The sequence below is a fragment of the Leptinotarsa decemlineata genome, unplaced genomic scaffold (assembly GCF_025532065.1).
Source record: "Leptinotarsa decemlineata unplaced genomic scaffold, Ldec_3_MD MMD2_P_RNA_scaffold_6, whole genome shotgun sequence".
Classification (NCBI taxonomy): domain Eukaryota; kingdom Metazoa; phylum Arthropoda; class Insecta; order Coleoptera; family Chrysomelidae; genus Leptinotarsa; species Leptinotarsa decemlineata.
In genome coordinates, this window is record NW_027412533.1 from 11,892,752 (window position 1) to 11,918,965 (window position 26,214).

Genomic DNA, 26,214 nt, shown 5'->3' on the forward strand with positions numbered 1-26,214 from the left:
AAAGAAAACTTAGATGCATTACTAAAACCAATAACTCAGATAATAAATAATATATTAACAACTGGAATATTTCCGGATAAACTAAAAACCGCAAAAGTGATACCAATATTCAAATCAGGAGATACAACATCTATATCAAACCATAGACCAATTGCATTGGTTTTGCATTTTGGGTAAAATTGCTGAAAAAATAATTGCAATACGAATAGCCTCATTTTAAGAACAAAATAACTCATTTACAAGTTCGTAGTTTGGATTTAGAAAGCGGAAAATTACTGCTGGGGCAGTTTTTGAGCTAGCCAATTTCATAGGAGGGGGATTCGAAAACAAAGTATCGACCTTGACAGTATTTGTTGATCTGAGTAAAGCTTTCGATTGTGTCTCAAAAAATATTTTACTCGAAAAGCTGGAATACTATGGTCTCAGAGGTATATCTCTTGATTTGATGCGATCTTATATGACAAATCGAACACAATCTGTGTACCATGACAATAAATTCAGTAAACAATCCCCAATAAAATATGGAGTACCACAAAGCAGTATTCTTGGACCCTTGCTGTTTCTTATATATATAAACGATTTGCCCTCTTCCATTTATATGAAGACTATCTTATATGCCGACGACACAACATTTTATATGAGGGTAAGACAAGGAGATGAAACCACCGTTATCCAGGACATAACTGAGTCAGCTAATGATTGGTTCAACGCAAATAAATTACAAGTCAATAAAGCGAAAACAGCTTCTATGATATTCTTAAACCAAGGAAATGATGCTCAGTCGTTAAAGTTTTTAGGAATTCACTTGGACAGAAACTTGTCGTGGAAAACTCACACAGACAATCTTTTGAGTAGGTTATCTAAGGCCAATTATGCTATTAGACAAATTAAAATTAATTTAGGTAGGGAAGCGGCACCATTCACTATTTCATAATGTTATGACATATGGATTATTAAATTGGGGACACTCTATCTACTTACAGCCTATTTTTTTACTCCAAAAAAGAGCAATTAGAGCAATTGTAGGTTCAAACAGATTGGAAAGTTGTAAGCCGTGGTTTGTACAGCTAGGTGTTTTGACGTTACCTTCATCAGTGATATATACTAACTTGATATTCATAAAAGAAAATATCAGCAACTATCAGACACTTAGTGATAATCATGATTATAATACAAGAAATAGAGACAACCTGCTGATTCCACAACATAAATTAGAAAGTACTAGTCGCAATTATCTAGGAATGAGACTGTTTAATGAATTAACTATAGAATTGAAAGATACACACCTCAAATATTTAAAAAGAAACTGAAGAGTATTCTGTTGAGGAAAGCCTACTACGAAGTAAATGATTTCGAATTGTCCTAAGTTAATTTGAATTACAATTCCTGTTATTTTTTCATTCTTTTGGTTGAATTTGTTTCAAATTATTACATAATACTGACTCTGACTCTTACTTATTACCTGACTCTTTTTTATAAATATGACTTACAGATATGTTAATAATCTATATGGACCTTAATATGAATTTCACTAGTTCGGACTTCCATTGTCTACTATATAAAATGATTTGAAATCCCTGAAACAAGTAAAAAAGAATAATTAAAAAAGAATAGTTGAAAATAACAATTATATTAAGCAACAATAAACCTGAAATGCAATGATAGTGAAATAACCTACAAGTAAAAATACAACAACAACGTATTCAGCCAGGCCAGCGTAGATATACGAAACATATGGAAACCCATCATCAAACGGAAAATGACCAACTCCCGCCAAATCGGTCATCTCTCACGGAATCAGTGAAGCGGAAAATGGAAAGTAGAGAAAGTGAAAGTATTTCAACGACCTATAAAATAGTCATCTCTCGGAGGAATCAGTCCAGTCATCACCCGAAGACGATTGTAGATACCAACAATCGAAACGTCGTGAACTAACGTGATTTGGAATCTCTACACTTTTTATTTTTATTATTTTCTTTTTGCATTCCTTTAATTTTTATTTATTCAATTATTATATTCTTACTTGTAGGTTATTTCACTATCATTGCATTTCAGGTTTATTGTTGCTTAATATAATTGTTATTTTCAACTATTCTTTTTTAATTATTCTTTTTTACTTGTTTCAGGGATTTCAAATCATTTTATATAGTAGACAATGGAAGTCCGAACTAGTGAAATTCATCACGAAACATTGTCAATCACCTTCAAACAAACGTGGACCTTAATATGTTTATGTTTCACTTTTAAATTCTGTTTCATATTTAAAGAGGGAGTGAATCAAGCGGCTAAATAAAAAATCAAATAGTGGAAATGAATTAAGCGTCAGTTTCTGAGTGTTGTAATGAATACATTAGTTTGTGATTAGTGAGATATTGTTGGAAATAAATTTCTTTAAGACAGTTGAGTCATTAATTTGCCACAATATATATGATTATAATGAATACATTACCAAATGATAATTTCTAGAACATTCGTTGAGAAATTACAGATTTTCATTTAGTGTTTTGCATCGTAGAATGATTTTGAAAAACGATTAGATCAAATAGCTCGCCGAAGCTAGTTTCAAATTTGAATATTAATTAAATTATTAATATTCCAAATAATAACAATGAATGATAATATAATGAATAAAAAAAGTTTCAATAATTAATATCAATGATAATCATGCAGTTATTTTTGTGTGCTGTAAAATCATCAAAAACCCGTTTCCTTGGACGTCATCCTGAATCAAATGAGCTAGTTCATATATTTCAAACTTTACCTTTTATGAACACCTATTTGATATTGTGAACTAGATAACTCAAATTACCTGTCTCGGGAGCATTTCCCAATGGAGAGCTCTGCTTCGGTGGTCCAACAGGTGCAGATGGATGAGGTGCAGACGGGTGGCTGCTTGGTGGGTTAAACCCAATGGGTCTCACAGTTCCACTTCCGTATCCTGGAGGTCGATATGCAGGGGGAGCCGGCGGTGGGTGATAATCAGGATAAGAAAGACTTCCTGGGGACGGGTGAACTGAGGAAGGACGAGAGGGTGATGGTTTTGGGGCAGATGGGTGAGATGGCGATGAAGGAGTGTGTGAGGGGGAAGGATGGTATGATGGTGATGGATGATACGATGGTGAGGGATGGTACGATGGTGAGGGATGGTACGACGGGGATGGATGATAAGAGGGAGAAGGGTGATAGGAGGGGCGTGAGTATGAAGGTCGTGAGTATGACGGTCTAGCTAAAAATGAAAGGAAATATCACATTAAAGGTAACACATTCAATTTGGCAAAATAATCAGAAAACAGAATATTTCAAGCAACAATTTCCATTAATGATTTGTGAAGATAACTAAAGCCACCTTACAGACTATGCAATACGTTTAGTTAAGATATATGATGAAATAGGCCAATACTTGATAAAAATCCACTTGTTTCGCTATACAATAGCTTCTTCTGGTGAGTCTAGGCGTGTATAGACACGTCTGAAAAAATGATGTATAGCGAAACCCGTGCTTATTCAGACGTTTCTAGGCATGTATAGACACGCCTGAAAAAACTTTTGCATAAAGAAAAACGTTTTGCGTTTTTGTAAAACTATGTAGTGATAATCTGACGATGAAGTGTGAATTCAATTGAACTTTTTTTTAAAAATAACTGAATGACTAAAGTTTATTGAAATATGGTCCCAAAACAAGCACTTTTTTAATTACCAGACATTCAATACTCTCCTCGAGGCTCGTTTCACTAACGAAGTTGACGTCTTCAGGAGATGAAAAACACTAATTCCTAACTCTAAAATGGATATTTTTCTTTAACTAGGTTAGGTTAGGTCCAAAGTAAGTGGATCTATTCGACCCTCCACCGCAACCAGCAAGAGTTTATTGTGACTCACACTTATTCACACTCGACCAAATAAACCCAGCTTCTCAACGAAGCCGATTAGTGTGTATGGTGAGTGGTCTTTCAGGTCAGATGGTAAGAGTACGGATCTGCCGAACTCTAAGAACCTGATTCGGTCCCAGCGGGGCAGGCACAAAGTATGTGTTCTGCTGTTTCATCATTTTCCAAATAGAGGCGGCACACACTGTCTTCCGACAGTAGGAGTCTCTGCATATGATGAGTCAAATGACAGTGACCTGTAAGAAGGCATGTTAGATATCGTAGCTTATCCCTACTGTAGTTCAACAACTGTTTGGTTTGACACTTCCTCCTGAGTTCTTCTACTTATGAAATTGCTAAATGACTAACCAAACAGTTTGAAACTGTCTCAATCTCACAATTGCGTTCGAGGGTTGTTAATTCTTATGATTTCATAAAGACTGCTGGGAAAGTAAAGTTGCGAGATGGAGAGATTTCAGTATCATTTGATGTATCCTCGTTATTTCCAATGTCCCTATAGAAAAAACTATTGAATATTTGATGGATCCTCTGATCTACTACATAAAGTAAACAAAAATCTGCAATGAACAGAATTGCTTTCATTTCTACAAACAGAGTGAAGGCATGGCAGTGGGAAGCCTTCTGTCACCCTTATACCTAATTAGTTCATGAGCAGTTTGAATTGGAAGCACGCGAGGAGTTGAAGTACTTTTCACGGACTTCGATCCAAAATGTTGACCGTGTATTCGCGATTTTTGATACAAAGAAATTGAACTTGGACGATTTTGTTTCGATTCCTAATAAGAGATCCCAAAACACTGAGTTCACATATGAAATTCAAAACAACGAGGAGTTTCCATTCATGGATGTCTTAGTGATTGGGAGTAACCAGGAGTTTGAATTTGATATAGACAGAAGGAATAGCAGTACTTTTGGATATATTTTTGATAGGTCCCACCATTGTCTACAACACAAAATGGCAGTATCGAACTTTCTTGTGCTTGTAGGATTGTTGCGTTTTCCTTGAGTAAACTAGGGTACACGGTGAAATGAAAAGTGTAGAATTACATAAAAAAACGTTGGCAAAGTTGCAAGTTTTTATAGAATTATCGTAATAAAATGTCAATGATGTGTGGATTTTACTTCGTAAAATCAGACAAAAACGTAAATTCACAACTGTGAATGTTTACATTTCAGAAGTAAGTTTTAGTTTGATGTGTGATTGTACTTTTTTCTGCTGAAGGTCCACTGAATCCAAAAATAATTGAATTTTCATAACATGCCTTCCACTGAATGTCTATCAACTGGAGAAATTGGTTCCTACTTTTCAAATTTCTGAATAAAATCCAAAAAATGTCAATTATTCACCTTGGTCACTGATATTGAAACATTCAACTCATTAATAATAGTATGAGTAAACTTAGAAAAACCTAATAATCGTTATTCGTAGAAGGGCAATATAAATATAGGAATGTATTAACAAAATTTTGATATTCCTATCAAATATTCTTTTTCTTGTCTCATTACTTGTTATTGCTTATGTCAATGATGAAATCATTGAGGAACTAAATTGATTATTATAGAACAAATAATTCAATAAATCAAGAATAATATGACGATCATATATGTGACTAACAAATCTTATACATTATTTGTAAATCTGTATTATGCCTTTGTATGTTTGTATATGTGTAAGTTTTTCAAAAAATATTTTCTGGTGTCAATATATTTATTAATTTTTACTCTTCAAAACATATTCTTTTTTTTCTCTAAATATCTAAATAAATTCGGAAATTTCTGGTGATTTCTTAGATATACATAACTTTTTATGTTCGATAATAAAATACATGAAATATTAGTGAATATAACAGTATAAAATATGTAATGATTGGCTAATTTTAAACCAATTTTTGTAAATGTACGTTATTGAGAAAAATATTATTAGGGATACATCTGAAAGCAACGGGCATTCTTCAAATCAAGTATATGAGTTAATCAGTTAGAAAACTTAAATTTGAGAAGACTCTTCGTAAATCTTCGACTTTTCAAATAGACTTAGGTTCAAAGTACATTTTAGTTTCGTATGAGCCAAGATACACTGAGGGGTTAGATCGTATTTTTTTAAAGTTGACTGTGAAAGAAGTCTTTCAAACTTCCTGCTCACTTCAAAAAATGTGAGACAACAACAAAATGAAAAGTCGGAGATATATTAAATAAGCTGTAAAAACTCGTTTCAAAGAACACAGCACATATCCGATTTTAGAGATCAGAAAAATCTAGTGTCGCTGAACACATCTTGTGGAACGGTGATGGAAAAAACGAAAACAATCCGAAATTTTTGGGATCTATACATAACAGTAGATTTTTGGACCCTATCGACAGTCTGGAAATAACATAGCGTTACATAAGATCTATGAACAGTGACGAATAATCCATTCCAAACAGCCCGTTGTATTTTTCTTGATGAAATTGAAGAAAGTGCCTGTTTTCAGATTAATTTTACGCCAGAGAATGCAGTTCGACTGAAGAAGCTACTGGGGAGCGAAACGCGTTTCTAGTGAAGCTATCAGTAAGAAAATTGTTTTATTATCAGGTATAGAATCGTGACTTTATCTAATTCAAAAGAATAATTTCACATTGAACATTTTGTTGAGCTAATCTGGTAGGTATATAAAAAAACAGGTGCAATTTAATTCTCGGCTTTCATGTTTCATTGTTTTCAGTGAAGGTGGTGTGTAACAGACCATGCCGAATAATTACAATTCATCTGAATGTATAGTCCAGTCGATGACCTTTCTCCAGTATAATTTTGTCAAACACCACTATCAGAAAATTTGGATTTAGGTAAAACTGTACCAGGGGTTGTTTTCACCTTAGGGTGAAATGTTTTTTCGAAAATTAGTCCGAGAATTATTGGATTGACTAAGTCTAAGTGAATTTTTTTCTATAGAGTGCTTTCTGATTATTAATAGTTTTCGACTTGCGAGTGGAAGTTTTGGTTCTGCAACAGATGAAACCAACTTTTTAGACTGTTTTTTGCGAATAACTCGAAAAATAAGCAATTGGATATAATCGTTAACAATGCGCAATTCATCCGTTTCAAAAACAAGAGCTGCATTTGGTACAGCAATGTTGTGATATTTCTTTTTCAACGAATGTTGCCAAATTGAATCAGTAAAAATTTTATATACTTTGGTAAAACCATTAAGGTTGAACAATTGTTCGATACAAGCATGCGCAAACTAACCGACACAAGTCTAAGAATCATTGTTTTGGGTTCTATGTTATTGAAGACACCCAATAATATTTTTCTCGAATAACTTTCACGTACAGACAACGAATAATTACATTTTTATTTCGTGCATTGAATGATGATGATTATACTTTCTGTAGTATTCAGGCTCAAATCAAGTTTTGTTTGTTTTACCAAAAACAAATAAATACTCACAGCGACCCCCGGATCTCCTACATTGTACCCGGACAACTCCAATTAACAATATCACAAACAATATATTAATTCTACACATCATAACTATCACTTATAGCAAACTGAGCCAAGAAAGAATCATCCACAGACCGATGAAGGAAAAACAACACCAGTCTTATCAGAATGCTTGAAAGGCATTATCGAAAACAGACAGGAGGTTATAAAAACAATTGTTGTTCTTATGTGCTACTGACAAGCAGTTAACTGTTCTCTACGTTTAGTAGTGAAAACTAGACGTATTGGTCCACAAACACTGGTAAAACCACATTTAACACAGAATCGGACTGGGAAATTATCACTTGAAAGCCTAACTTCTAGTACGGTCAATGAATTTTCACACACGTGTGACAAATGAGTTGACTTATATAATAAAAATTGAAATGGAAAACTCCATACAGGAATGAAAGTTACTGCGTGAATTCAAAGTATTTTTCATAATGAAAAATGTTCTATTCATCAGTAACTTGTCTTATTAATTAAATTTTACTGCCAGAAGAGAGCTAAGAAATTATATAGATACTCATCCTTTCGGAAGCTAAAATCTGCAATCGTCTTCGGAACCCGGAAGAATCTAGTGAATCTGGCATTTTTTTTTAGTTCGTTCCACTTCTAAAACGTCCTCGATAGATGTCAAAAGTGGTAAAAAATACAAAAAGGTTAATAAGTCTAGTTCACATGTACTTTTTTTTGTAACATTTTTCAGCCCTTTCCAAAAATTACGACCAAAGTGTCATTCGATTCGTATTTTTGCCTAGAAAGTTTAAGGAAAGGTCCGAGAACGCGCCGATAAAAATTACAAAAGTTATAAATAATTAAGTGAAAAAAATGGGGCTTTAGTTTTTTCTTAATATCTCGGAAAATTTTCAAAATTTTGGAAATTTGAAAAAAAGATTTGAAAAGATCAATGAATTTGCGCAAAAATAGTCCCGACTCCCGAAACTGTATCTCGATTATTTATAATTTTTACAGAGCCCTGAAAATAGAGCCAAAAGCGGGTAGTCTGCCAAAAACGAGATGCTAGTGATCGGCAGACATTTAAAGCTTGGTTACAAACACATAATCCCTTTTCTCGATCTGAAAAATTGCAATCTTTTGTCAACAGGATTGGTAGGTGATGCCAATACTGATTGTCATAGAGTAATCCCATAGAGCAATTTTGTGATGTATTTTTTATAAAATTATAATTTTCAATTGTTTATGAAAAAATAGAAAATAATTTTCTTATTTTGGCAACGGTAATCTATTTTTTTGCCTATTAAGGATAACTTCACCAAAGGAAAAAAATGCCAGGGTTTTAGTTTAATAATTATAGGGATTTTTATATTAACTTTCAATTCAGAAAAAGTTATTAATTGACAAATTTATAATTAACGTTAAAATTGGAATAAAAATTTTTTGAATGCGGATTATTGTTTATTGATGTATCCCAACATTACATGAATTTTTTCATTTCTCAATGTTTACATTTAATATGTTTAAAAATTTTTTTTTGTTTTTATGTCAGAGTGACGAAAGGCGCGCGGAAGCCAGATTACCCGCTTTTGGCTATATTTTCAGGGCTCTGTAAAAATTATGAATAATCGAGATACAGTTTCGGGAGTCGGGACTTTTTTTACGCAAATTCATTGATCTTTTCAAATCTTTTTTTAAATTTCCAAAATTTTGAAAATTTTTCGAGATATTGAGAAAAAACTGAAGGCTTATTTTTTTACACTTAGTTGTTTATAACTTTTGTAATTTTTATTGACGCGTTTTCGGACCTTTCCTCAAACTTTCTAGGCAAAAATACGAATCGAATGACACCTTGGTCGTAATTTTTGGACAGGGCTGAAAAATGTCACCAAAAAGAGCTAAATCGAGTACATGTGAACCAGACTAAATGAAAAACTCTGGTTTCCTCCACAAAAAGTTACTGTCATTCAACAAGTTGACAAAGTAATGTTCGAAAGGTGAAACTTCAATATCTGGCGTAGAATAAATTTAAAAACAAGCACTTTTCCAAATTACCACAACTGCAATAACGTTCTCAACGCTTGTTCCACCAATCAACTTGGCGTCTTCAATCAACTTCCTGTTTCTCAAAGACGAATCTTCGAAAATACATAACAAAAATAAAGTCACATAGGAAAGTTCAATACCTGTTGTTGAAAAATTAGAGATGGTTAGAGAGACGAAGTCGAGAAAAGGCACTTTATGTCATAAAATACTCCCTTCGATATAAACTCAAACTGTATAGTTTTCCTATACTCAAACTGCATAGTTTTTCTATACAGTTTCTCAATGTCTGCTAGTTCAAGATAGATGGAGATCACAGGTGTATATTCAGAAAGTGTGATTAAATGAGTATTTTTTCTCTAATTCAAATCAGAGTTCAATTTCGAAATTTCAACTTCAATCTGTATATTTGGACTTCAGTAACAAATTCGACATTATCTTGAAAATTTTACCTTAATATCGAAATTTCTACTCCAAACTGGGAATTTCGTTTTCATTTTCGAGATTTTCATTTCAAACTCGAAATTTACCAGAAACATAGAGAAAATATTTGGCCCTTCTGTGCTAACATATCCAGTGTTGCTATGTTGTTTTCATGCTCAGTAGTAGATTTTGTGGATTGATACAAAAACAATATAAAATTTATTTTGCAGAACTATAGCTGTGGATCCAAAATGATAGATCTACTACATACCTAGTAGATCTGACAATACTAAACACGACTCTTCTTTTACTCGATTTATTTCATTCATTCTAGCACAATAACAAGTGTCATAACCTAAATTGTCTTTGCGCACACCATATCAACTTTCATAACATTCATAAATCATAAATCACGAAATACGGTTCATCTATTCTTGAAAAATTATAAATTCTGTAACTAACGGAATTTTGTAACTTCGTTTCATATATGTATAAGATTTGGGAACAAAATTCTCAATACGATCCTGCTTATGTCCATCGATTCTATCGTTTAGGCGTGCGTCAGAATTAAAAACATCATAATCTCGTTTTACTAATCTCCAAGAACTCATTATATAGCTGTGGTGACTCGTGACGTCATAAGTATACTTTCGAATCCGGTTTTTACGCTGTGTTGTATCCTTGCAAAAATAAAATTATTTTGTTATACATTGCGAATTAGTTTGTATCATCCCGTGGAGAGAAGTAACTCAAATAAATAAAATGAATACAATAGAAAAAATTGGAGTCAATGGTACCTAGTGAAATATGTGAGTGAAAATCTATAGGGTGTTTTTCATCAATTGGGTTGACGGGTCATACATTTCAGTAACAGGTTTTTTTCGAAATTTTATTAAATAAAGTTGCGATGAACATGCCTATATATTCAGTTTTGAATATGCCGGATATTGAGAGTTGTAACATGTGTCACCTCATTGAGAAAACATCTCCTAGGGGAGTTTATATTATTGAATTTTCTTTTTCGGAACCTGGCACCCAAAAAGATATGTTACTTTTGTAAGTTGTTTTTCGCACATGATTTTGCGAATTTTGAAGATATTGATTTGCCAACAAAATATTTTTATAGCTAGTTAATTTAATTATTTTTGAAAATATGTTTTTCTCAAAAATTACCTAAAAAATTCAAATAATGAAGAAAGTCAATTTTAATTTTTCTGAACTTTGTACCTGTAAATTCAAATAAAATACTACGTTGAAATTGGGAGATATTTATTTTTGATTACTAATTACGCGGGCAACATAATTGTTTTTGCATTTTTTTGTCGGTAAAGGGCATTGAAAGATATTGATGAATTTCAGCCTAGATGTACTATTTTGTTTGGATGAAAAATATTTGAACATTTCACCATATCGAATTTTTAGTAGCTCATATCTGACCAAGTTTTGATTGGATTACCAAAAAATTATCGTCTCAAAAAGTTCGACAAATCATGAAATTTTATCGAGTTCTAAACAGCATTGAGTGAAGACATGTCTGAAGAAGCTATTGTACAGCGAAACATGTGTTGCGTTTCTGTGAAACTGTTCAGTGGAAATCTCACAATGGAGTGTTTCTTGAATACGTTATGGATTTTCATAAAGTGTCGGCCGATTCCATCACATAGCATTGCAAAAATGTTTCCGTTACACCCCAACATGTTTTCCATATTTCAACACTGTTCACAGTATATGAAATGAAAAGTACGGAAACTAAGCCCGTCTAGTTTGCTGCGAAGCCTATACTGAACGGAACTCATGGAAAAATGAATCCTGTTCCAAAGTGATAAAAAGTACGCGATTTATGGGATCGACAAAAGTGGATATTGTTTCACGATCGAAGCTTGGCTTTGCAACTGACCGCCTTGAGGAGCCTCGTTTATTTTAGATATTCAAAGTCTAAGTCTTCCATAGAACGTGTCAACGTTATGGAAGATGCCATTACCTTCACCTTCAGGCTAGTCTTTTTTAGCACAAGTGAGTGTTCAGCTAACACTACTGAACTTGGCGTGTGGAAACAGTGCTATCTGGTATTGGATCACAAGTTCATCTAGTTTGAGTTGATTTTTTTGTTGAAAACCACAGCTCAAACACAACGCATTTATGATTCAACACCAGACAGACCTGTTTCGACCCGCCATAGGTCACATTATTGGTCTAAGCTGAACCACAAAAGTATGGCTGGACGCAACTGTCCTTGAAGAATGAGCCTGAGTAAACAGGGGTGATGACATCTTTCCTTGCGAAGACGATAAAGAACGATAAAGAACTCAATCTTCGAATATCAAAGATAAACGACTGACCGTCTTGAGGAGCCTTGGGAAGAATTGGGTTCTCTGTCGATTCCATAGATGGCATTTTCATAGTCCTTCTTCGCTTAGGCTTGTTCTTCAAGGACAGTTGAGTCCACAATGCATTTGTGGTTCAACCTAGCACCGATGAAGACTTGTAATGGGTCGAAATAGCGCTGTCTGGTGTAAAATCATGAATGCGTTGTGTTTAGGCTCTAGTTTTCTACCTTATACAGTGAAATACAGAGAATTGTTTACTGCAATTTGCTTGATTATCAGATAGTTTGATCTTCCTCTTGAAGATGATCACTTGGTGATCGAAACACGTGTCAAAGTGTTAAAATAATGGTTTGGTATTGGGGAAAAACTCCACTAATATTCATTACTACATCAAAGGTTCCAAGCAGTGCATCATAATTATTTGTAGTTCATCAGGTACCAATTTCTCTAATAGAAAAGATAATATCAGGTAAAGCTCACAAAACACTATGAGTAAATTATACCCAAACTACTGAGAACACAATATAAATAAGTATAACAGCATCAACTACACAGGTAAACTTTCAGAAAATATTCAAAATTATTTCTCGAAATACAAAATATCGACAGCTTCCATAAGTAATAATAATTTAGGCAGAATTATGTTCAATGCCAAACCCAAACGAGATAGAATGAAAAATCGGATATATATAGAATAGGGTGTGGCCAATGCTCTGCAGTATATACAGGCCAAACAGGTAGAAAATTTTACGAAAGGCTGCGTGAACACGTCTGTTTGGACAAAAAATTTACAATGTACGAACACCTTCAAGATTAAAAACACGAGATAAGTAAAGATAACCTCAAAATCCTACACATATGTAATAAAGGGAAAAAATGAATTTGTTGGAAGCCATGGAAATTAACAAATCAATTGAAAACCAAAAATATATACTCCTGAACGAGCAACTCGAGTTATGTAGGTCTACACTTTGAACCCCCCCATGCCCCCTCTCGGGTTGAATGCCCTGAAGTAGAAGCTTCCCCCCACTGCTAGTTTGCGAGGAGAACCTAATACCCTAATCCATCAACCCCCGCTCTCCGAGCGGTCCTCAACTTACTGATGGGCACTTCAGCAAGATTGACATCTGACCTCTTTTGGTCGAAAGTCAGCCTTTAGGTGCTATTCTTTCGCGATCTCACTCCACTTCACTCTTAAATTTATAAGTTTAACAACCCCTATAATCTTCAGTGTTGAATTTTAAAGTTGACACCCTGGTTCGTAACTACCTGGCGTTCAGCTACCCGTCCTTACATCTTACCTGAAAATAAACAAGCTATCAATCGCATATATTACTGAAATATCATAAATGTAAAAGTTGATTGTAAGTTAGTAATGTCATCTCAAGTTAGATTTATGTCATTTTTTTGCCTAGATTTTCTTTTTTGGTTTTCTTTACTGAAATAGCAATAGTTCTTGAATGTGACTCATTAAAAGTATATTACTGAAGAGACTCTGAGCGCAGTGAATTTTCATAAAAAAATGAAAATTGAAAAATGTCAATTCTAGGTAGCAATATGACTGAACAAATTTAATAATTTGCTCTTCAAATCTGATTTATTTTGAGAGTTTTTTTATTTCAGGGGGAAATGAACTCATAAATACCTGTAATTATATTCAATGTTAAGAAAAAAGTATGAATTCACTGTCATGAAAGCCTGAAATGAAAAGTAGTTTGAAGTTGATTGACAATGTTTCATGATGAATTTCACTAGTTTGGACTTCCATTGTCTACTATACAGTGCTAGTCAAAAGTCCCCTCCCCCCCTCGTATCTTTTGAACGGGTATACTTCTAATAATGAAATTTGGAGGGTGGAAATAAACAGATGTAGGCTTCTCAACTGGTCATAACAGGTGACGCAATAGTCATAAATGACGTCACAAGGCCACTGTGACCAAAAATTTTAAATGGGACCCTATGGCAAGTGACAGCTCGTTTGAAAGGTATTGAAAATACCTATTCAGTCATACCAATTTTGTTTGGGTTTCGGCTGATTTTGATTGATAAATTGAAGAAATACGAAAATTATAGTTTCGCATTTAATTAATAAAGATTTAAGAACCAGTTCTTATAATGAGTGTTCAAAATGTGCTCCATCTACTTCCTGGCAGTAATGCATCCTATTGCTAAACTCTTGTCGTACTCGTCCCAGTGTGTCAGCGGAAATTGCCCTACATTCTTCAACAATTCGTTGTTTCAGAATGGCAATACTGTCAGGTGCTGTAGCGTAAACCTTAGATTTCAAGTACCCCCATAGAAAAAAATCTAACGGTGTAAGGTCCGGTGACCGAGCTGGCCATTCGATCGAACCTCGTCGTCCAATCCATCTACCACGATATTCTTCATCTAGGTATCGTCTTACTGCACCGTAATAGTGTGCAGGAGCACCATCTTGTTGAAACGTTATTTCCAAGTTGTCGAATTCATCTGGATTATCTTCTAGAATTTCAAGAATTAACGCCTCAATATCAGTTTGTAACATCTCCAGATACAATTCACCGGTTAAGTTAGCATTGAGAAAAAGAGGCCCAACTATGAGGTTTCCCAAAATACCTGCCCAAACATTTACTTTTTCTGGAAATTGAGTATGTTTTTCACGAAAGATGTGAGGATTTGTGTCACTCCAATACCTCACATTTTGAGTGTTAACATTTCCATTGAGAAAGAAAGTACTTTCGTCACTAAAACAAATTGTCTGTATGTAGCCTGGTTGTTGGTTCATTTTATCGGACATAGTTTCACAGAATTCTAGTCTTCGGTCGGGGTCATCATCTGAAAGTTGGTGCACCATTTTTAATTTGTATGGATGAAATTTGTTTTTAGCCAACACCCTATGTACTGTCCTTTGACTGACTTCACAGATAGACGCAACTTGGGCTGTGGAAGAAGTAGGGTTCACTACCATTTCTCCAAGTATGTCAATTTTTTTGTCATCACTAATTGTTGGTCGACCAGATCGTTTGGCATCTTGAACACTACCTGATGCTTCAAACTTCCGAAGAAGCTCCCTCAAATAAACCCTCGATATAGGGCGATCGGAGTACCTCTCATTAAACAGTCGTTCCGCTGCATGGAAATTGTTTCTACATTCACCAATTATTAAGATAGCTGCTACTTTGTCGGCTACAGTACGCACCATTTTGCCTATGTAAACACTTAAACGTCTCGTTAAACAATAGCTTAGGTAAATTTTCAAGGTATAAACACTTTTGACAAGTAGATAATTCAAACACGTCAACCTTTTTGACAATGAACCAGAGGCGTACTTTAAAATCTTTATTAATTGAATGCGAAACAATAATTTTCCTATTTCTTCAATTTATCAATCAAAATCAGCCGAAACCCAAACAAAATTGGTATGACTGAATAGGTATTTTCAATACCTTTCAAACGAGCTGTCACTTGCCATAGGGTCCCATTTAAAATTTTTGGTCACAGTGGCCTTGTGACGTCATTTATGACTATTGCGTCACCTGTTACGACCAGTTAAGAAGCCTACATCCGTTTATTTCCACCCTCCAAATTTCATTATTATAAGTATACCCGTTCCAAAGATACGAGGGGGGGAGGGGACTTTTGACTAGCACTGTATAAAATGATTTGAAATCCCTGAAACAACTAAAAAAGAAGAATTAATAATGAATAGCTGAAAATAACAATTATATTAGGCAAAATAAACCTGAAATGAAATAATAGTGAAATAAAATACAAGTAAAAATAGAACAATGTAATAAATAAAAATCAAGAAATGAAAAAAGAAAATTAAAATAAAAAGTGGAGAGATTTCAAGTCACGTTGGTTCACGACGTTTCGATTGTTATTATCTACAATCGTCTTCGGGTGATGACTGGACTGATTTCTCCGAGAGATGACTATTTATAGGTCGTTCGAGTACTTTCACTTATCCCTGCTTTCCATTTTCCGCTTCACGGGCATTTTTCGCTTAATGATGGGTTTCCATAGGTTGCGCATTCCTACGCTGGCTTGGCTGGCGTTGTCCAACAACGTATATATATATATATATATATATATATATATATATATATATATATATATATATATATATATATATATATATATATATATATATATAAATCGATTTAATTCGTGAGGTTGCAGTCAATAGCTGGGCTGTTACAAAGAAAACTCTTTGTTATATGTCAAGCTTTCGGTATATTTCACACCTTCGTCAGGACAACTACAATAATAAGATTATATATCTTGTAAAAAATATATAAATATGGAGAACTTACTAACGTGAGAATAAAATATAAAATGGTTCAAAAACAGATAGAAAAACATTAATAAATGACAGTTGATAAAAATTTTGGTTGACAATATCAAGTGGGAAAATTCTGAATGATACTCGAATTACTAGATTTTTTATTTTCTTTATCATATTTCAGTAGGTACGTGTAAATTTTACTAAGACTATCAATATCAGTTCGTTTATTCATTGAATGTTCTTCGTTATTAATATGTATCATTTCCAAAAATATTCTTTTCGTTGTATTGATTTCTCTATCTAAAATATTTGGATTTTCAAAATTCATTTTATGATCCTCCGAATTAACATGTTCTGTTAATGCACAAGAATTAACATTTCGTCTACACTCGCTCTTATGGGAAGTGATGCGACTACTTAGAGGTCTAGATGTTTGTCCTATATATGTTTTAGAACAATCCATACAAGAAATTTTGTATACTAAATTGGATTTTTGTTTATTTGAAATTGGAGCTTTTACTTTACTGTATAATTTAGATATAGAAGTGACATTTGTTTTAGATATTTTGAGGTTATTATTTCGGAATACATTAATTAATTTTGGTGTCAATTCTTGAATATATGGGAGTGATTTATATATGAATGAAGGTATAACGTTGTTATGTTCAATTTCTTCATTAATATTTTGAAAGTTTGTTCTTTCACAAAATAAAATTCTGTTTACTAAAGATTTAGGATAAGAATTTTGGATCAGAATTTTACTGAAATTAGACAAACTTTGGTTTCGTAAATCGGGATGGGTAATTTTGATGATTCTGTTTTTTAATGATTTTATTAAATTGATTTTCATTTTATTTGGATGATAGGAATGGTAATTAATAAATCTATTACTTGATGTTGGTTTTCTGTACCATTCAGTGATGATAATATTTTGTTCTGATCTCAATAACTTCATATCGAGGAAAGGAATTGAGTTGTTTATTTCCTCTTCAATAGTGAATTTATAACAGCCCAGCTATTGACTGCAACCTCACGAATTAAATCGATTTATCGTTACTTTATATTATGAAATTTATTGTTTTTATCGTTACTTTGTGGAAACTATACATCTTTGAAACGTATTATAAACAGAAGTTTATATAAATTTCCACCAATTTTCAATAAAAAAATGTTTTCATTAAGTAATGACGGCCGTTTCATGATAACTTGAAACGGCCGTCATCGCTAAATAAAAACATTTTTTCATTAAAAAGTGGTGTTTATAATACGTTCTACTTTATATTACTTTATTCGATTTTATTTAATAAATACGACAAAACATGACTAAGTGGCGAACTGCCACAATGTAACTGAATTACATTTTCCTTCATTTTATTACTATAATAGTGGTGTATCTTGATGCCATAACGATAGTAAGTAATCCCATTTGTATATAGCTATATATCTTGAGGTTGGAATGTCATTTACTAAAAATTACTCAAAGAGAAATAAGATTTCGAGATCGACCAAATATCAATATATGATAGAGTGGAAGCTGGATATACATCTATAATAGCACCAATGTGGATAAACCCCAAACTAATTATATATGAATTTTTTCATTTTACTATCATTTGGGCACACACGAAAACATTAAATTACTTTACACTGAAGAGAGTTAGATAGGTGGTATTTGGGCCCAACAATTTGGAGTCACATCTGGTTTGAATGCGGTGAAAACAGTGTTTCTATCTCACTCGAAACAAAATTTATTAAACAAAAACAGTGTGGCGTCGATATACTGACGCCACACCGTTGTGTGACGTCAAATTGATGGTAAAACCACAATGTATCGTTGCCAAAATGATAGAATGGTGTATATATATATATATATATATATATATATATATATATATATATATATATATATATATATATATATATATATATATATATATATATATATATATATAACTTCTGTTTCTATATCAAGACACTCAATAACTTTCATATTTGTATAATTTCCTGGACCCGGATGTCACGCAGGTAGCTATAGCTGCCTCCGTGGTGATTTTGATAGTTTTCTTGTGAACACGGGATCTATCAACTGTAACCACAAATGTGCGGTTGGCTCCTGTTGGTGGCTCCGTGCATTTGTATTTCTATCTTTTGGTAATCTTACACTTGGCTGCACCATACTGATGATGGGCCAAAAGCCCGAAACACGTGTCTATGGTTTGCCACTTTCATGAGTGCTATGTCCGATATTAACTTCTGTTTCTATATCAAGACACTCAATAACTTTCATATTTGTATAATTTCCTGGACCCGGATGTCATGCAGGTAGCTATAGCTGCCTCCGTGGTGATTTTGATAGTTTTCTTGTGAACACGAGATCTATCAACTGTAACCACAAATGTGCGGTTGGCTCCTGTTGGTGTTTCCGTGCATTTTTATTTCTATCTTTTGGTAACCAAGTGTTGCCCATCCTTACACTTGGCTGCACCATACTGATGATGGGCCAAAAGCCCGAAACATGTGTCTATGGTTTGCCACTTTCATGAGTGCTATGTCCGATATTAACTTCTGTTTCTATATCAAGACACTTAATAACTTTCATATTTGTATAATTACCTGGATCCGGATGTCACGCAGGTAGCTATAGCTGCTTCCGTGGTGATTTTGATAGTTTTCTTGTGAACACGAGATCTATCAACTGAAACCACAAATGTGCGGTTGGCTCCTGTTGGTGGCTCCGTGCATTTGTATTTCTATCTTTTGGTAACCAAGTGTTGCCCATTCTTACACTTGGCTGCACCATACTGATGATGGGCCAAAAGCCCGAAACACGTGTCTATGGTTTGTCACTTTCATGAGTGCTATGTGATGTGATGTGACTCCAACAATATATATATATATATATATATATATATATATATATATATATATATATATATATATATATATATAATATTGTGCCATAGGCTTACTGTAATCAAATCATTTATTCTCAACGAATTGAATAAATGAATATACAAAATTTATTGTTGAGAATCTCATTCATAACAAACAAAATAACATCATCTATGACAAATATGTGCAGTAGTAACCAAGACATTCTGCAACAAATAAGAATTTAGTTGAAAGTTGAAGGTGACTGAATAAACATTGTTTTTTTGAAGGCGGTATAAATAAATAAGTATCCCTTTGAATTATTAACAGGAACACTGCACCCATCAATAGGACCGACTTGGCTTTCTCCATAGGAAGAAAATATTTCGTTATTTTATGTTGGATGTTTGACGGCCATGGTGGGGGGTTAGTCTCAGTGATATTTTTCAGTTTACTTCTAGAGTACGTTGAATAAAAAGCTATACAACATGGAACATAGTTGTTCAGGAACCGTGAAGCATACGAAAGAAACTGTCAGAATGGAATATAAATGAATAAAACATTGTTATGAATGTTTACAATTCTTTAAGAATATAATATCCACCCGAAATAAAAAGTAAGGAGGTAGTAGTTAAAAAATGCGCGAGTCTGACCGGTGTCAATAGATCGACAATTTTAGAATTCTCAATGAACTCAAGGGAAACAACATCTTTTTGGTCGTCAATACAGAAATTTGAGCGCAGTTTAACCAGAAATTCACCAGATAATAAACAGATTAACCAGATAATACCCCCAGTCCGACGCCCATTAATACTATTTTAAGTGAAATATGATAAACAGTGTCGGCCATCTCCTTTGAAGCTCTTTGTGGTAAGTCATTATTTTAGTGGATAAAGTGACTTTGGGATGAATTACAGTGCCACTTTCTTGAGACGACTTTGTTGCTTTCTTTGATATACCGGCATATTTGCATTTTTGAAAATGTTCCACTCTCGGTTAATAACGAATGGACTATAGTTTGCATGTTCGTCAATAGTGTATTCATGAAATGTCAATGTTTCGTTGCCAATGAGTCAAGTGGTTGATGCAATTTTTTGTTTCAAATGGAAAAGTGCTGTAGAAACAAACAGATACTCCAAGAGTCAAACAAAAGGAAATTGTTGGTACAATATTTACAACGCGTTGAAATGAAGTTAATTTAACACATTCAATCGATAAATCTCCTATATAGATTCATCTTTCGTCGGTACCCATGCATCATTCTTCAACTTGATTATTTTCAATACATTAACCCAATATGAAAAACGCGGTATAAATTTAAATTTAGACCGAATTATTTCCAGCAGTGTATATTTTTCTAATTATGTATGTAAACTAGACGAGTGCTCTTCTCGAATATTTTTGATCGATATATTTTCGCATTCCAGTTACAATGTGATCCTCAAAGCGGAAACGTGTATGTTGCAACGTGAATTTTTATGAACGAACAATTTTTGTGATTTATTGTTATTGCAACTGAAAAATGTTTTTTAGTGGCGGTTTGTAGATCAAGAGAAGAATCGGAATGTTTCGTTTCTTTCAACGAAGTAAGTTATGGTTGACACAGAATCATTCAGTCCTAATTGAGTGCTTTCTGACATTGACTATTGGAAGCTGCTATTTTGTGTTGATAGGGATGTGTTGAGGAATTATGTATGACAATGTCTGTATAGGATGGTTTGTGGAAAATTGTAAATCATCATTTTCATCAAGTATTGGCCATTTCCATTTCATACTATCTACATATTGAAAATATAGTGTTATGAGAGTACACGTTTCTCGTGGTCAAACTGGATAGTTTTTCCCTCCTTCTCACTCCCAACAAAACAAAAGTGTGCACACCGACATTTCAAAATTATGTTTCAGTTCTGCTACATATAGGTATTGTTACGTTTTTCCCCGTGGGTTGACCAATAATTGGCTACAGTGAATAATCAAACTTTACTTTATTTCTCTTAAAATCACAATAAACACTTCAACTTGAACTTCAACTATTGTTTGAATGTCTATCGCCTTACTAGATCACTTCACGTACCGCACTTTAGCTTCCACTTGACTGTGTCGATATCCTTGTGGCTATTCTTCTATCGAAGTCGGTAACATTATTTTATCTGCTTTTTGAGTGGCAGGGAATCATTGTACACTCGCGCGCTCTTAGCCACGACTCGTCTGGTTTATGGCTACCAGCGGCGGCCGGCGTTATTTTCATTCGGGCATGATTTACCGCAGTATGTTCATTCCAAAGATTTTTGGTAATATCCAATCCCACGCCTAACTACTCACAAACACTGACGTTCTTTTTTTTGAGCGCAAAACACAAGCAATACTGGAAAATCCATAAGGCGTTCTCAGAAGAGTGTCTGTGCGAAAGCAGCGATTCACATTGGATTTGATTCACTGGAGATTAAATCTATTTGGAAAAACGTTGAATTGAACTTGCTTACTTTCACCCCAATCCGAAATTGCTTCTGGATCCTCATCAATAGTGCCTCCGTAGCCGATGCCCTGGAATTCAAATGTGATGACGACATAAGTGTGCTATCGTTAGCAAAGCATTATATTGGATATTTGGTTTTTTCCAATAAGTCGTTGATATACAATAAAAATAGGATTGAAGAAAATATGAATTCTTGGGAAACACCAGCGTTGATGGTGAAAATATTCGAGAGATATCCATCGACGTTCACTTGCAGGAAACGTTCTTTCAGGAAGCTGAAGAGCCATACACAGAAAGGATGTGACAAGCCATAGCATCGAAGTTTGGCCAGCAAACCCTCATGCCACACAGGTTTAAAGGCGCAACAGCTCTTGATTCTCCATGTTTGTCGATTGCGTTATTCCAAATATGGGTGACATTCAATAGAAGGTCCGAAAGCCATATTGATGGTCGGTCAAGATGTTGAAGACTTTCAAATATTTGGGGATATGGTACTTTACGCCTTCCTCCATTATTTTTGATATCAGTGATGGCAAACCGACTGGTCTATGGTTATTTAGAAAAATGTTCTTGCCCTTTTTGGGAAAAGGCTGAACGCGAGCAATCTTCCAACAAGAAGGAAAACCCCTTTCTTGTTAACCAAGTTTAGTGACATCTCAACTCATAAACTCATAAAAATAAAATATAGGCATTACCTTCTACCACGTTTCACATGTACTCACTTATGGATTGAGTTTTTCAATCATCATTTGAGTTTATCGCGTTCAGCCAGACAAACAGACAGACGCGTGAGAGGACTAAAACATTTCAATGTGAGGGTTCTTCTATTGCTTTACTTCTAGAGGTTGATAAAATCGATGAAGTGAGTGTAATGTTAGACATAAACAATTTCGACTCAATAAAAAGAAGTGGAGGTTTAATGACAGACTCGTTTTTGATGTTTGTAATAAAAGCGTGAATCTCTCAATTCGTGTTTTTGTTATCCAAGTTAAGTATCACTTTGCCGCCTTCTTTGATCTGAGTATAACATCTGTTATCGAAGCGGGAAGGTCTTAAAAGTTTCGGCAATTTCCCATTTCTGTGAGACATGAAAGCTATTCGGCTTCGTTTTTATAGAATACTGAAATGTGTTCTAGTTATAGAAATGAAAATATTTCCTTGATTGCTGAGCTTTCTTCAACTTTTTGTTAATCCAAAAACTTCAAGCTGCGTGTCCAACCAAAATAATATGAATATCAACTTGTAAAATGAAATAGTTTTCATCTATTTTCATGAATGCATACATACATACGGGGTGACCAACATTAGCTAATAATTTCTAAACGGCAAATAGTATCAGAAAAGAATATTAATGGAATTAGAATATATCAATAATTCAAGTTGTGAGGTGATTCTAGTATTTTTCTTTCGTTTCTTCCTTCACCTATGTTGGAAAAAGATGGGATGCAAAACTTTAAAACGATTACAAATAATCTCACAAATAATTTCAAAAATAATTGTCAAACTGACGATGTATATTTCAATCAAATTCATTTCAGTACGATGTAGCACACGTAGATACATTGACACTCAATGTACTTTTTCTTCAGTATATACCATTCTACATTGATAATCCCAACTCTAACTCAAGTTGACTCTTTACGAGAAAGAACTTCATTCCAGCAATTCAAATCACAAAAAAAATACTCTTTCTTATGAGAACCTTTTCTCACAGGCTATATTTTAGTAACTTCTAGATATAACCTTCCTCCTCACAGTCAATGCACATACCACTGATGATGTCTGGTACAAAATGTTTGGTACTTGGTTTCCGTCTACACCTACCAACTCGGATTTTATTTTCTTCAATCATGACTCCTGTCGTAAAATTTTGTATTCTTTTGTTTCAACCAACTTACACATACTATTATATAATTATACATATTGTACACTTTTACGGTTACGTTTCCCTTGAACAAAGAAAAATACGCTATCGAGAAAAATGTCATGGAGCTAAGGAAACGAATAGTAAAAATTATTTGAATACAGTCGGTAAGTTAATAGCAAAACGAAAATTCAGAGTTTTTTTCAATGAATTTTTAATAGACTGTGAATTAAAGTTTATTGCTGTTCTATTCAAACCAACGAATGGGTTGAATTGAAAGATATTTCAAAATCTGGATGTAGAAATAATATATGAGAACTGTGACAACAAGAATGTTGTCCAGACTAGATTGGCTTTCGAAATTCCGCTTTGAAACACAACGCATTTTAGCTATCTTAAACCTGAAAAATATTCAATGCGCTTTCATGAACGGAGATAAAATAGATGAGCGTGGATATGATCCACGTCAGAGGTTCTAGTTCTATTTTTTGAAGATTATATAGGGTTTCAAATTTTGCAAACATTGAAATTGACATGATAGCCTATGTTCAGTATTATGTTATCAAACCAATCAAAACTGAGGTTATATATAACCAGAAAGGTTAACGCAGTCAAGTCAAAAAATGAATAGATAAGTACTTTTTGATCATTCCCATATTGATTTCAACTTTTATACATACATATATATATATATATATATATATATATATATATATATATATATATATATATATATATATTTATATATATAAATAGATAAGTACAAAAAGTACTCATCTATTTATTTTTTTATTTTCATGGAATTATTTTCCAGCAGCTTGACTGCATTAACCTTTCTAGATTATATATATATATATATATATATATATATATATATATATATATATATATATATATATATATATATATATATATATATATATATATATATATATATATATATATATATATATATATATATATATATATATATATATATATATATATATATATATATATATATATATATATATATATATATATATGCTCTTGCATTATGAAATCGCGTGGCATTAAAGAGCGATTTAATGAGATGTTAACCCCTTAGGGACGTTGCGAGGTTTTATATCATCACGGACATCATGCATTCTTGCCTCGATCATAATATGCTTTCACTTCATCGTTCAATTAGAATGTGGAAAATTCTAGATGATTTTGAGAATTCTCTTCTGCGACACCTTTTTGTCAAACCAGGTGTGAATCGGCCACTAGGAGGAAAAACTATTAAACCTAACGAAAGACAATGTATTCATATAATTTATTCAATACCTACATATAAAATCTAGTTTAGAATCAAAAGCTATCAACAAATGATAGTTTTCGTAAAAGTGTTCACGAATGCCATCGGTGCCATTTCGTAAAATCACAAATTGGTTTTTGTTTCATCATATGGTGTATCGTTTTGAGGTGAAAAGGCAGTTTGTTGAAATATGTTATTCGTGAGAAGTCGGGGTTGGTGCTACTTTGCCAATTTACACCGAAAACGCTGCCTTTGAAATACAACAAACAATTCACTATGAATTGTTCTTATTTCATAAGTCTACAAAAAAGTTCACGATTGGCATATTATCTATCTTTTGAAGATACCTCACTATAACCATTCGAAAATTCAAAATGATGATCGCATATAGTGAGATCATACGTCGATTGTGTCGAATATTTCATGCACATTAGTATTGTTCTTCACATCATACAATTTGAATCAATATCTCAGGTGTTATCGCAAAATCGAAAATATTGCGCCAAAAAATGAACTCAACTGGCCTGGCGACACCCGTGATGTTGCCATTTCATTAGTTATGTTTCAAGTTGCGACTCATTTTGAAGGTTATGGTCGCATTTTTCTGTCTTTTCTTCCAACCTATTTTGAAATTAATATCGATACATGTGATCATACTTTTCTTTAATAAATATTATCAAAAGTCATTATTAGTGCGGTACGCGGACATCTTCTTTTTCAGTGTGGGATAGAGGGCCGTGTTAGGCCGTGTTAGCTCGCACAAGTTTCGACTTCTGAGGGTTGTCGTTCGTAGGGGTGCGACAGCTGGTTAACGGAAAAACAGATTTTTTGAACAGATTATCATATGGCTACCACACCACGATGTTCCCGAATATTCCAGACTTTGGTGCTCCAGGCCCAGATGGGCTGAACACTAGGTTAGGTTAGGTCAGAGTCAGATTTCCAGGAAATTGGTTTGCTTTCAAAAGGTTTAACGCTTGTTTACTAGGGGTCGTCAATGTTCCATTGGGTCTTTTACGCGACCCAATTTCAGCATTCGGCTCTCTAGTAAGAATCTTGTGAATTATTTTGCTGCGAAGTAAATCAGAGATACTCTCACAGAACTTCCTCCAAGATTCCCGTTTTGCCTTTCTGATTTCCTTGTTGTATAACGTTAGAGTAGTTTTATAAAGCTCCCAGTTACCTGACTCTTCAGCTCGATTGAATAAACGTCGAACTTCTTTTTTCTCTTATTTTCTAGGCTTGTGTTCCACCAAGAAGAGTTGTGGTTATCTTTTTTAACTCTCAGTGGACAGTTCTCATGATAGGATGAGATCACTGATTCGCGAAATTGCGTCGCTACTGTATCCGTATCATTAC

The 26,214-nt window shown here is 33.7% G+C and overlaps 2 protein-coding genes across 4 annotated transcripts in view; one reads left to right on the forward strand and one right to left on the reverse strand.

The window, feature by feature from the left end:
• The window catches only part of LOC111508788 (uncharacterized), a 40,523-nt gene extending 32,942 nt beyond the window's left edge, over positions 1 to 7,581 (reverse strand). For both annotated transcript variants that reach the window (XM_074169984.1, XM_074169983.1), the window contains exons 1-2: positions 7,315 to 7,581; positions 2,810 to 3,226 (exon numbers count right to left, since the gene is read on the reverse strand). In XM_074169984.1, coding sequence (XP_074026085.1) covers positions 2,810 to 3,226; positions 7,315 to 7,396 — 499 coding nt within the window. In that variant the 5' untranslated portion in view covers positions 7,397 to 7,581. The remainder of the gene's footprint in view (positions 1 to 2,809; positions 3,227 to 7,314) is intronic.
• Positions 1 to 26,214, forward strand: part of Trpgamma (Transient receptor potential cation channel gamma) — a 369,660-nt gene that overhangs the window by 149,513 nt on the left and 193,933 nt on the right. The window contains exon 1 of one of the 2 annotated variants that reach the window (XM_074169988.1): positions 20,625 to 20,822. The exons of the other annotated variant lie outside the window; for it this stretch is intronic. Coding sequence (XP_074026089.1) covers positions 20,801 to 20,822 — 22 coding nt within the window. The 5' untranslated portion in view covers positions 20,625 to 20,800. Of the gene's footprint in view, positions 1 to 20,624; positions 20,823 to 26,214 lie in introns of those variants that run through there. 2 annotated transcript variants of the gene reach the window in all.